The sequence below is a fragment of the Salarias fasciatus genome, chromosome 20 (assembly GCF_902148845.1).
Source record: "Salarias fasciatus chromosome 20, fSalaFa1.1, whole genome shotgun sequence".
Taxonomy (NCBI): domain Eukaryota; kingdom Metazoa; phylum Chordata; class Actinopteri; order Blenniiformes; family Blenniidae; genus Salarias; species Salarias fasciatus.
The window spans coordinates 5,028,190-5,040,962 of record NC_043764.1 but is presented as its reverse complement, the minus strand read 5'-3'; the positions used below and the strand labels follow the sequence as shown (position 1 = coordinate 5,040,962).

At 44.1% G+C, this 12,773-nt stretch overlaps 1 protein-coding gene across 1 annotated transcript; it reads left to right on the top strand.

Moving 5' to 3' along the window:
• Positions 1-2,241: 2,241 nt before the first annotated feature.
• Positions 2,242-12,423, top strand: LOC115408837 (ATPase family AAA domain-containing protein 3-A-like). The gene is made up of 16 exons (XM_030119776.1): positions 2,242-2,487; positions 4,596-4,672; positions 4,752-4,853; positions 5,795-5,854; positions 5,936-6,005; positions 6,575-6,740; positions 6,914-6,983; positions 7,057-7,212; positions 7,777-7,833; positions 7,944-8,069; positions 8,885-9,009; positions 9,218-9,269; positions 9,359-9,429; positions 9,537-9,704; positions 10,027-10,135; positions 10,213-12,423. Exons 1-16 carry the CDS (start codon positions 2,289-2,291, stop codon positions 12,028-12,030), a joined length of 3,426 nt encoding a protein of 1,141 aa, XP_029975636.1. The 5' UTR covers positions 2,242-2,288; the 3' UTR covers positions 12,031-12,423.
• The last annotated feature ends 350 nt before the right edge of the window (positions 12,424-12,773 follow it).

The window sequence follows — 12,773 nt, the reverse complement described above, 5'->3', positions numbered from 1 at the left end:
CAATATGGCAAATGATGAGGAATGGACCGTGTTTCACCGCTAAAAGCGTCGTGGCCTGTGCTTTTTTGACGCTCAGCTGGAGCGGTGTGGAATGTTTGCTGGCGTTTATGGAAGCAGTGCGTTAACGTGCCCAGCCCTACAATAAATAATATATATTTAAAGAAGTAACAAGCTTTTTGGGAAAATGTAAGGAGTAGAAAATACCAATATTTAGATTCAAAATGTAGGGAGTAAAAGTAAAAAGTTGTCATAAAAATAAATACTTCTAAAAGTAAAAAGTACCTGAAAATTTTACTTAAGTACAGTAACGAAGTATTTGTACTTCGTTACTTGCCATCACTGGTCATGGATTCACAATTTAAACAAATCAGCATACCATGGGACAGTGACATCTGAAAATACCTTCATGCCAAACGATCAGTCCTGGTCCAGGCCGATCAACCAGGAAGACAAAAGACACATGGCGTGGCCGCTATGTGTCCAATCAAGCTAAACTAAGAAAAGAAAGAAAAACCATTAAAACCAGCAAAAACATTGAACACAACAACAAAACATTGAACATCTGGTCGTTCTTGTTTTTGTCATTCTCAAAGTTGTTAAAAATACATGGATGTAATTTGCTTGATACTGACATCTAAAAATACCACGTTCAGAAACCGGAATTTGGTTGTAACTTTTTATTTCTTACATTTCAAAATAAAACACCACCGTCGCCTTCAAAATAATCTCCATTCGCGTTAATGCAACGCTCCAGCCGCCTCTGCCAGACCTAGAAAAGATGACGTCTCTTCTTTTAGTCTGTAGTGGCAGATTAGACCACGGTTCAGGTCTTCCCAAAGACCAGATCCTCTCTGTTGTGTCGAAGGGGAAGGTCGAGATAAACCTGTTGCTTCTGTCTCCTCCTCCACTCAGTTTGAAAACCCGGAATGTGACCTCCAAGTTATTTCATTGAAACTGCAATGAGGAGATCAATACAGGGCGACCCCTGCTGGTCATTTTTTTTAAAACTACTTTCATGAAGTCGTGAATCCAATAAATGCAGTTTTTTTGTCGAGAATTAGAACCAAAGAGCAGTAAAGCACAGAGTAATCATGTGTGCGCAGTAGTAGTATTACTACTATGAGATATTTACAGTCCGACAGGAGGCTGGAGCAGCAGTCACACGTTTACCGCTGTGTTGAGAACACTTGGACGACAGTGGCGAAAGCCCCGCCCACCTGTCAAACAGGAAATCTGGAAAGTGTCAGAACGTAAGAACAACAAAAAAACGAGTTGAATTGTCGTTTTTTTTTTTTTTTTACTTTATTTTTTTTAGTTTTTTCAAAAAACGAAAATACGAGTTTAAACGAGTTTTGTGGAATCTGATTATGTCAATTTAACAGGAAATCAAACTAACAAGCGCCATGCTTTTACTTTGAAGGCTCGTTGAAGGCTTTTATTTCCTTTTTTTAATTTTCATTGTGCAAGTTGGAGAAGGGGTGTTGTGCAGCATTGAAATTCACTTCATACGTCAGTGAAATAGGAAATACCCCCGAAAACGAGTGTTTTCTTTGTCCAGTGTGAACAACAACAATGGATTATACTTCATGCACGGACCTAGATAGATAGATAGATAGATAGATAGATAGATAGATAGATAGATAGAAAAATCATATTCATTGTTCAACTTTTATTGTTGTAATTTGATTGTTAAAGACCTTAAATCTTCAAGATCTTGGTCTTAAGTTAAGACTGTTAAGACAATGGCTGAGAATGAGTTAAGACTCTTAACTCAGTTTCAGCCACTTAATTCTTGGTCTTGTCTCGGTCTCTTAATGTCTTAGTTTTCCTTTGTTCCGATCTTCCCTCGGTCTCCAGGAGAAAGTGCAGGTATTTGTCTTCATATGTAGGAGACAAAACAGAAAAATACATTCCGAAATATGTACAAATATGTGAAAAATCTAAAGTACTGCAGCAAGTAGAAATATTTACTGTAGTTACTTGAGAGCTGCTTTTCAAAATGAAGGTTGTTAATGTGCAATATGATTGAGAAAAGAAGAAATATCCAAAAAATATAACCAAACCAAGACTGGAAACGATGCTTTTGCATTATTCCTGCTTCAATCAGTCACTAACCCTCATGAAAATCTCGCTTTTTTGCAGAATCTATCCAACATCAGGCATTATTGTGAAGGCGCACTTCCTGTCTCCATGTGCTGCAGCTGAAACACACACTGTGAAACACACTCCGTGTGTGGAGGGCTGCAGCTCGCCTCGGACCGACCAGCAGCAGCAGCAGCAGCAGCAGCATGTCGTGGCTCTTCGGCTGGAGGAAGGGTTCCGGGACGCCGCCGGCGGAGGAGCAGGCGGCGGCCGCTGCGGCCGAAGGGGCCGCGGCGGGACCCGCGGCGGGATCCGGGGGCGACAGACCGGCGGACAAGTGGAGCAACTTTGACCCGACCGGCCTGGAGAGGGCTGCCAAGGCTGCGAGGGAGCTCGACAAATCACGTGTGTGACCGATCTGCCTCAAACACACTTTATTCTAACTCTCTCATGTTGGACAACTTTATTGCTGCTGTGCTCAGCCGCAGATTCTGCTTTTCCACGTTTTTCTTTGAGTTTTTACACATTAACGCAACACATTGCCACGATGTAGTTTTCTTTTTCTCTTCTTTCTCTTTTTTTTAAATGAATCAAAGTCCTGATTTCGTTCCAGAGTAAACAGACTGATCACGGATCGTGTCTTATTAAACTTTTCATTTGCATTAAATGCATACTTGTGTGCATGTGTGTGTGTGTGACCTCCACGCATTGTGCACAGAAGTTGAGGGTTGTGGTGGGCGTGGCATCAGAGCCGAGGAGAACAAAGTGTCCCTTCCAGCTCAGCCCCTCACCTGTCCCACATGCCAGGCCTGCTGTCAGCGTGTGCACAGAAACATGCATGTGGGGGTATTTTTACCCACCGCCTGTCAAACACACACACAGCACCATTGTTTGTTTATTTGTTTTTTAAATATATGTTAATGACTGCTTGATTTCTGCCTTTCTTTGTCCTCACACTCACTGAAAGTTCAGTCCTGTGTGTGTGTCGGCTGTTTAAAGTCCATTCCTCAGCCACTGAGGTCCAGAGTGTCACGGCTAGAGTTGCCAACCGTTCCTTGAAAAACGGAATCGTTCCGTATTTGGATGTAAAAGTGTGCGTTCCGTATTGAGCTGAAAAGGAACGCACTTTGTTCCGTATTTTTGTGAGAGTCAAAACGTGAGCAATGGAACTTGCGCTTTTTTATGAAAACTTACGGTAAATTGTTCACCGGCTCTCTGACGTTCTGTGGCCAATGAGCTGACAGAGATGGCTTGACAACACAGAATCACTCTTATCTCATTGGTCGAAAAAAGACAGTTCCTAGTAGGCTACGGCACTTCATTGGCCAATAGTCAGTTCGTCACAGAGCGCATGGGAAGAAGAAAATCAAAACATTAAAGCAGCGCAGCATGGCTTCCAGAGACATGTAAGTTTGTGCCGTTTCCATATCGGATATATCATGTTTAGTTCATTGATGTGTGTCTGCTGCTGCAGACTGTGGAGTGTTTTCAGTTTAGAAACGGAACCTTGTTGGGGGTTTTTTTGTTCAGGTTTTTCAGTTTTGATTTTGCACTTTTTTAGTTGAAAATAAAAAAAAGAACTTGTTAAAATCCAGAAGAGACAGCAGCTATTTGATGTTATTTTGCACACTTAGCAATAAATATAGAATAGAATAGAATAGAATAGAATAGAATAGAAGACTTTATTTATCTCACAGTGGAGAAATTTACAGGTGTATAGGCTCATAGAACCCACAGCAGGGTGCAAAAGTAATGAATGGTGCAATAATTAACAAGTTATAGTGCAAATCATACTAGGATTGACAATAGAAGCCGAAAGACAATGAAGATCTAACTGTATGTCCAACCTGAATCTTAAAAATATAACAGGAACTATATAATATTTATATATAAATAGAATGAAATATACAATATATACAATACAATATGCAACATACGATGCAATATATAACTATACAGTATGATATATAATATGTACAATATGTTTTAGCGGAGTGAATGGATACAGCAGAGTGAATGGATGATAAAGTGTCGCTGAATTTCTTAAGGGGGTGGTGCAGGATATTATAATGTCCAGGATTATTGCACATATTTTACACAGTAGAACTGTACAGTCGGTGGGGATGAGAGGCCTGTGGTAGCTCCTTCCTGCACTGAGGGTCTCAGTCTCCACTGAAGGAGATGCTGAGCTGCTCTACCGTCCGCTGCAGTGGCTGAGAGCTGCTGTCCATGATGATGATGATACTTGAATGATAACTGTCTCACTGTAGGCCTCAAATACAAACAGATCAAGCTGATCATGAGTTATTACAATCTTGCTACTGTAGGTGTAATGCAGTAGCCTAATGTGTTTTTATAGTCTGTAATAGATATAACTGTGGCAAAACGCTGTTATATATGCGTTTTTGACCCCCCCCCAAAACCCAGTTTTTTTTTCAGCTGCCCGCGAGAGGCGTCCCTTATTTTAATCTCTGGGAGTTGGCAACCCTAGTCACGGCTGTCTCCTGTTACAGGTCATGCTAAAGAGGCGCTGGGTTTGGCTCGAATGCAGGAGCAAACCTTACAGCTGGAGCATCAGAGTAAAATAAAAGTGGGTGATGTATTTTCCATGGTCCACTGTTTAAATCGTGTTGTCAGTGAACAGATTTAACCGAAACGTCCTCCAACAGGAGTATGAAGCCGGTTTGGAGCAACTGAAAGGAGAGCAGATCCAGCTGCAGGGGGAAGAGCGGCGGAAAACGCTGGCAGAGGAGACCAAGCAGAACCAGGCAGTAAGGACCGAACCCAGAACAGCAGACTGTAGTGGTGTGACCCTCCCTGGGTTCTGAGCTCAAGATCAGTCAGTTTGAGATGACATGAAAAGAATTAAAGAATCCTGCCTAAATCACAGAAGATCTGTACTCACTTCTGAATGGTATTCTAGACCAGAGATCTGCAGCATATTTGACTAAAGGAGTTTTTTTAATGATTTTTTCCACCAAATCAAATTTACCTGGAGCTGAAAAGCACACCGAAGCTGTAAAACACGGCTAACCCGGCTGCTAAAGTTTCATGTTTACAGTAGTTCTGAAACACGAACATAAACTGCGTCTTATGTCGCATTTATGAAGTTTTGATCATAATTTTGGGGGATGGTGAATGTGTTATTACATTTTCAGCTGTTTTTTGATCCAGTTTTCATGGTTTCATCATCATCTTCCATTTTAAGACAATTTTCATTGAACTGAATAAAATATTTTATTCATTCAAGAGGGAGATCCCTTAAATCGTTGCTCAGTACAGAATAAATAGAAACAAAGGGGACTCTAAAATAAAGTGGGTTAAAAAAATATTTCAAATATTAATATGAATGAGGCTTAACAGTGACAGTATAATGAAAGAAAGGATGAAGTTAACCAACACAGCAAGAACTATTTACAAGGAGGAATTACAGTCTGATGGTCACATTTTAGCCATTTCAAACATTTCTTTATAGAAATGTTTGTCATTTTAGCATTTTTTTAATCCCCATTTTAGTTATTGTACCTTTTTTAAAAGTTTTTTTTTAATCCAAGAGATAAAAGTAATTTTGAAAATGGCTCCAGTGTGGTTACAAAAGTAAAATAAGATCAAGATGTTTATTTATTTTTTTTTTAATCCTTTTCACAGTCGTGTACATGTATGAGGAATGTTTGATGCTTCTGTGATGAGCTGTTTTGTCTCTCGCCACTAGAGGGCGCAATATCAAGACAAACTGGCCAGGCAGAGGTATGATGATCAGCTCAGGCAACAGGTAAAACTCTCCTGGATCCAGGCTGAGAGTGAGCTCCGCTCTGCTTCCAGGCAGCTTTAATCAAATGATTTATGTCCACAGCAATTCCTCAATGAGGAGAACCTCCGCAAACAAGAGGAGTCGGTTCTGAAGCAAGAGGCCATGAGGAAAGGTAGGAGGCCCGATTTAATAACTTCTTTTAAAGGATTAGTATCTGTTTAATTAGTTTGCTTCAATTGATTGTATTATGTTCAAAACTATATCGCCTCTTCACTGGCATTAAGCATTTTGTAATGATAGATTAGTTCAATTATCACCTCAGACTTTTCCGTTTTGTTCAAAAGTGTCCAGTTTTAGAAATCTAAATGGCTCAAATAACATGTGACTTGTTTTTTTTTATGTTCTCTGACTTTGATTGAACAGAAACAAAACCTTTTTAGGATTTTCCTTGTGCTTATTAAACAGAAAATAGTTTTATACAGCAGGTTTTCAGACGGTCATAGTCCTGATGAATCAGTTCACTTTACACTCTTGTTAATTCTTCAAAAATTTTACATTCTTCTGTCAATCTTTTTTTTTTTTTATCAGTTTTTAATCCTAAATTCTTCCAAGTAGATGAGATTTCACCAGTAAGGGCCATTGTTTCTCAGGAGACACTGGATGTTTCATAAGAGTTTATTTTAGAATAAACTTTAACGTCATAAGTAACATAAGTATGTCTGTTTTCCTTTTTCTTCCCAGCGACCATTGAGCATGAAATGGAGCTGAGACACAAGAACGACCTGCTGCGGGTGGAGGCCGAGGCCAAAGCCCGGGCCCAGGTGGAGCGGGAGAACGCCGATCTGATCCGGGAGCAGATCCGCCTGAAGGCCGCTGAGCACCGGCAGACCGTCCTCGACTCCATCAGGTGAAAGCAGAACGACTGCTGGTTTCCTTTAATCCTCGCGGTAACTGGCAGGTCGTCCTCCGGCGTCTCCGTTCGCCGTGAGCAGTTAAACAGGAATCCCGGCGGACGGCGGCCACTGCAGCTGCCACGGCGGAGGCAGACAGTCTGATCATCGTGTTCCTTGTTCCCGGCAGGACGGCCGGAGCCGTGTTTGGGGAGGGATTCAGAGCCTTGGTCTCCGACTGGGATAAACTCACAGCCACGGTAAACTACGCCTATGAGAATCAGGAGTGTTTTTTGATTTGCTGTCCAGTACATTGAAGCTTTGACCTTCCAGGTGGCCGGGTTGACCCTGCTGGCAGCGGGAGTGTACTCCGCCCGGAACGCCACCGCCGTGGCCGGGAGATACATCGAGGCCCGTCTGGGGAAGCCTGCTCTGGTTCGAGAGACGTCCAGGTTAACCGTCGCCGAGGCCATAAAACACCCGATTAAGGTCAGTTTAATCTCACAGCTGCAGAGTCATGAAGGGACTGTTTAAATTATCTCAAAAGACTGTATTTTAAAGTCAATCAGAGCTGTTGATAAACTTCAGAAAACAATTTGAATTTAATGGATTTTAGGATTCATTCAGTCGTTCGTTTGATTTCAGTTACATTCGCTATATAAATGTATTTTGGTGAACTGTTGCCTTTAAGCTTCACTTATTCTTTATATTCTTTTTTTTTTAACGATGATGTATTGTACAAATGAAAAAAGATGGCTTAAAAATATCCCTTCCTTCAGGATGATTCATAAAACACCTGATGAAATCAGCATTTTCAACACAGATTAAAAATATAAACTGTCCAGATCAAGTGTTCCTTCAGATTGTGTGTTGTCGTCAGTGTGCTGCGCCTCCCTTTAAATCAGCCACAGTGTGGGACGATTTGAGAAAGTCACGAGCCGATGCTTCCTGCCAGTGTTTTGATTTTTGTGACGTTGCTCAGACACCGACATGACGACGCGCGGACTGTGAAATGACTGGTGTTAAAGCGAGTCGTCCTGCTGTTCCCTTTAGACCACCAAGCGCCTGAGAAGCCGGCCCCAGGACGCTCTGGAGGGTGTGGTGCTCAGTGTGAGTGACTCACAGTACATGGATTCATCATGCCGAGATGTGCCGCGTTTCATATTCATGGGTTCTCGAGCTGAATTTTAAATTTTTTGTGGGATCTGCTTCGCATGCAGGCAGCTCTGGAGGAACGTGTGAGAGACATTGCCATCGCCACTCGCAACACCAGGCAGAACAAGGGCCTGTACAGAAACATCCTGATGTATGGGCCTCCGGGAACTGGAAAAACTCTGTTTGCTAAGGTGTGCATGGTTGTTTTAGTCTCTAAAAAACTTCTTTCCAGTTTCTTATTTTATTTAAATCAAAGGTTGCATCAGAGAAATGATAACATTTGGTAATTCATGAAGTCTTCATTTTTTCTTTGATAACTGTCTCTTACATGCTTTAAAGTATTGAAAAATGTCATAATTACAAAAGGTTTGATCATCTGCATGATGATGCATGATGTCTGATTTGAAATAGGGTTTTGATGATCTAAAATAGAATTTTTAATCAATTTAAATTTTAATTGAAGTGGAAAAAAACTTAATTGTGCTTTATTTCAACAAAGGAACCTTCACAAAATCCAATTATGTGACAAATAATTGATTACCCAGAGGTCTGAAATCTGAGCTGCAGCAGGAAGAATTACCGAAATGCTTCCCTGTGCATCAACTCCAGCTTCATTCCAGCAATCCAGAACTGTAAAATGTATTCTTTAATCTATTATTTATTCAATAAGCTTAATGCTTGGGTTTCTTCCTGTAGTTGTTCAATATGTGAATAACACTTGTGTGCCTGTGTTCAGTTTTAAATGAATATTTGCCCTAACCTGGCTCAGATCTATGGTAACTGTTCACAACAAGTTAAACTTTCATTTAATCAGCACTGGACCAGAGTCGTTAAATCATTAAGGAAACCAAAATGATAGAATTTGGGAGTTATAGTCATTATCGGATTCACGTTTTTCACGCATTGAACATATTTGCACTTAATTATATATTTGTATATTTATATTTCTACTTCTGTGTTTCAGTCGGTAGAGTTATTCTAGTCTAAATTTTTGCTTCTCTTCCAGAAACTGGCTCTGCACTCAGGGATGGACTTCGCCATCATGACCGGAGGGGACGTGGCGCCCATGGGGCGCGACGGGGTCACCGCCATGCACAAGGTGTTCGACTGGGCCAACACCAGCAGGCGGGGGTAAGCGGCTCTGTTTTCCTCATCGGCGTTAAAGGAATTAGCACAACAGTGTGTATCATGTGGTACTGATTGACTCTGAATGTGTTTAATAGGGTAGAGTGTGTATGATGTCGCATGCGGAGCTGCTGTTATTTTAGTATCTAATTTAGAAAACGGCCCTGAAGTGAATGTCCATTTGGACGCTGACGCTCTTTGATGTTCTCTGCAGCGTCTTGCTCTTTGTAGACGAAGCTGACGCGTTCCTGCGGAAGCGAGCCACAGTGAGTTCAGCTGCAGTGCCGTATGCGTGATGATGATCCCCCGTGCTTTTTAATCATAGATTCGTGAGTCATGCTTTTTTGCATTGCAGGAGAAAATCAGCGAGGACCTCCGAGCCACCCTCAACGCGTTCCTGTACCGCACCGGGGAGCAGAGCAACAAGTCGGTGTCTCGCTTTACTCGCTCTGCATGGCCGAACACGGAAAGGTCACCGCCGTGACTGAAAAGGTCACCGGCCTGGTCTGAGCAGTCTCGTTTTCTCCTGTCAGGTTCATGCTGGTCCTTGCTAGTAACCAGCCAGAGCAGTTCGACTGGGCCATTAACGACCGCATCGATGAGATCGTGAACTTTGCATTACCGGGTCTGGAGGAGAGGGAGCGGCTGGTGCGCTTGTATTTCGATAAGTTCGTGCTGGGTCCTGCCACTGCAGGGAGACAGTGAGTATCCTTCTTGTGTTACATGAAGAGCTGAGAGCTGGTGTGGCTGCTGCATAGCTGAGGTGATTTACCGCCACAGAGGAGAGAATTGGTCCCCTGGGATCGCCTCACTAGCTCTGATTGCGTAGCAGAGTGTATAATGTGTTCAATCCTGAAGCCACACTCATGTATAAATGTTACTTACTGCTGATATGAATTGGTGTGCAGGGCTTCAGATCACCTGACTGGCGTGGTTTGTTGAGACACTCTGCTACTGGAAAGAGATGAAAACATTTTTAAAATGCCACTGATTGTAGAACCCCCCTCTGCTTGAACTCCTCAGGAGATTAAAGTTGGCTCAGTTCGACTATGGTCAAAAATGCTCCGACATTGCAAAGCGAGCGGAAGGCATGTCCGGTCGTGAAATATCCAAGCTTGGTGTTGCCTGGCAGGTAAGTAGAAAAACACTGAGACAAAATATGAAGTTGCCACAACAACCAAAAAGTCCCTAATAAGTTTGATTTCTCAGGCTGCTGCCTACTCCTCTGAAGACGGAGTTCTGACCGAAGCGATGATCGACTCGAGAGTTGACGACGCCGTCACGCAGCACGCACAGAAAATGGATTGGCTGCTGACGGAAGCAGGCATGGGGGTCGGCAAGGTCGGCGTGCTCCTCCCCAAGGGGACGGCGGCCGCAGGCGTCCCTGCAGAGAGCGCCGATTCACTTCCACACAGTGAGGGAGCGGCCCCCACTGTGCAGGAAGTCCTCCCACTGGTGGAGGCCGTCAGCAGCGCTGCGCTGGCGGAAGCAGCCGCCGCGCCTCCGGAGGTGAAGGCAGACGTCATCCTCCAAGAAGCAGCTGAGTTGGTCAAGGAGACCGAAGCGGTAGGCGCACCCATCGTGAGCGAGACGGAACCGGCGAAGCCAGTTGAGACGGCCACGGCTGTTCCCCTGGTGCAGGAGGTTGACGCTGCTAAAGATCTGACTGAGGAGGTTCAAGTAACAGCGGCTGACACGGTTGTACCTGAGGTAACCATCGAGGCTAAAGAGGACCTGGCTTCTTCCACCGTACAGGAAACCGCCGCTGTGAGTACGGAGCAGCCAGCTGCTGACGTAGCTCACGAGCCTGAGACCACAGACGTAGTAAAGGAGATGAAGGAGGCTGAGGAAGTGGCAGATTCCGCAGCAGTCTCTGCTGTTCCACTCGAAAAGGAGTTGGATGCCGTTGTCTCTGAGGTTGTCCGGGAGCCAGAGGCTCCGGCTGCTGGACTCTCTCAGGACGCAGCGGCTCAGGAAAGCGAGGCAGCAGCCGAGTCTGCCGAAGCCGGTAAGGCAGCAGAGGAAACGGCATCAGATACTGTGAAGGCGGCAGAGGAGATTCTGACCGACGTAGCTGAAGTCACGCAGTCCGTGGCAAACATTGTAAAAGAAGCCGAGTCTATAGCAGCTGATGTGGCCCGGGTGGCCGATGCTGTGGGAGCCATTGCTGAGGAGATTGAGACGGCAGTGACGAAGGAGGGTGAACCGACAGAGGGTGAGGCTGCGAAGGAGGCCGAAGTTCCCTCAGATGCATCAGATGCTGCAAAAACGGTTGAAACAGTCGAGACGGAGATCGAAGCAAAGAGTGTGGAGACAGAGACGGAGCCAGTGATGCCTGAGGTTGCCGCCGCTAAAGCTGAAGCCACACCTCCAGCAGAACCACAAGCCGCAGAGGTGATCCCCGACGCCGAGGCTTTGGCTGCAGAGTCCATAAAAGAGCCTCTGCCCGTGGAGCTTGCTGAGAAGGAGCTGGAAGCCAAAACAACAGGGGTTTCTCAGGAAGCCGAAGTCGTACACAGTAAAGAAACCTTAACAGAAGTCTCCACAGCAGAAGTTTCTAAGGAAGCCGAAGTCGCACAGAGTAAAGAAACCCTAACAGAAGTCTCCCCAGAACCCGAAGCATCAGCCTCAGAGGTAGTGGAAGAGACTCAGAAAGCTGCTGCAGATATTGCCACAGAGCTGGCAGCTCCAGAGACGGTTCAGGAGTCTTTACCAACCAAGAAGACCACCACAGACGCTGAAGCTGCCACGGAGGCTGCTGTCAAGGAAGTCGAGTCCAAAACCAGTGCCGCAGCAGCCGAGGCGGGGGAGGCAGTGGTGCCTGAAGTCTCCGTCGAGAAGGACTCGGCGACGGTTCCCAGTGGTTCTCCTCAAACTAAGCCTGATGCAGAGACGGTCGCACCAGAGGAAGGGGAGAAGTCTGCTGCCTCTCAGTCCAGCAGTGAAGCAGCTGAAGCCGGTCAAACTAGTAAACCTCCTCAAGACAAACCGAGCGGGGACGCCACCGATAAACCAAAAGCAAAGTGAGCTACTGTGAACGACGAGCTGTCCTAATCAACCACTGACCTCTACGTCTGACTCTCCTCCAAACGGATCCCTCACTGAGGGTGGTTATTTGAAGGGAACGGTCAGATTGCAGTCTGCTGTTTGCATGTGTTACGGTAAAAGGATGTCTGAACCACCAACACTGATGAACTGTTGTCTTATTTTTCCCTTTGTCTCTTATTGTTTTCACCCATTTTAAAGACTGTGCAGTACAGTGTTGTTTGTGGGGAATGTTTTAAGAGTTATGAATACACTTTCAGTTTGAGCCAATTACCAATTTTTTTGAGTTAAGCTTTTGATCATGAAGCCTCCTGTCTAAAATCATGTCTAAAATCATTACTTCAGTAAAGATTATACTGAAAAATAAACTTCAACTCAAACTACAACCAACTGTTTGTGGGCTTTTATTGTATCCCTTTTTTTTCCACACTGAGGCATGTAGAGGTCTTGAGTTACTGAGTAAAAGTGTTGTTATTAAATGCTGAATTCAAACGGCTCTCAGACACAGAAGGTAGAAGTTCTACTTTGCTTTCTTGAGTTTTAAAGTTCTTAAAAGGTGGAAATAGACTGATTATCTGTGCACTGCATCCTTGCTCCTGAAACTAAAACAAAGAGGCACAGACACTCTTGCAGGTGGTTAAAAAGACACGGCGATACAGGATTTGTGGCATTAAGCATACATAGATGCTTTAACTTCTTTTCACCAATATTGGCCATAGCAAAAA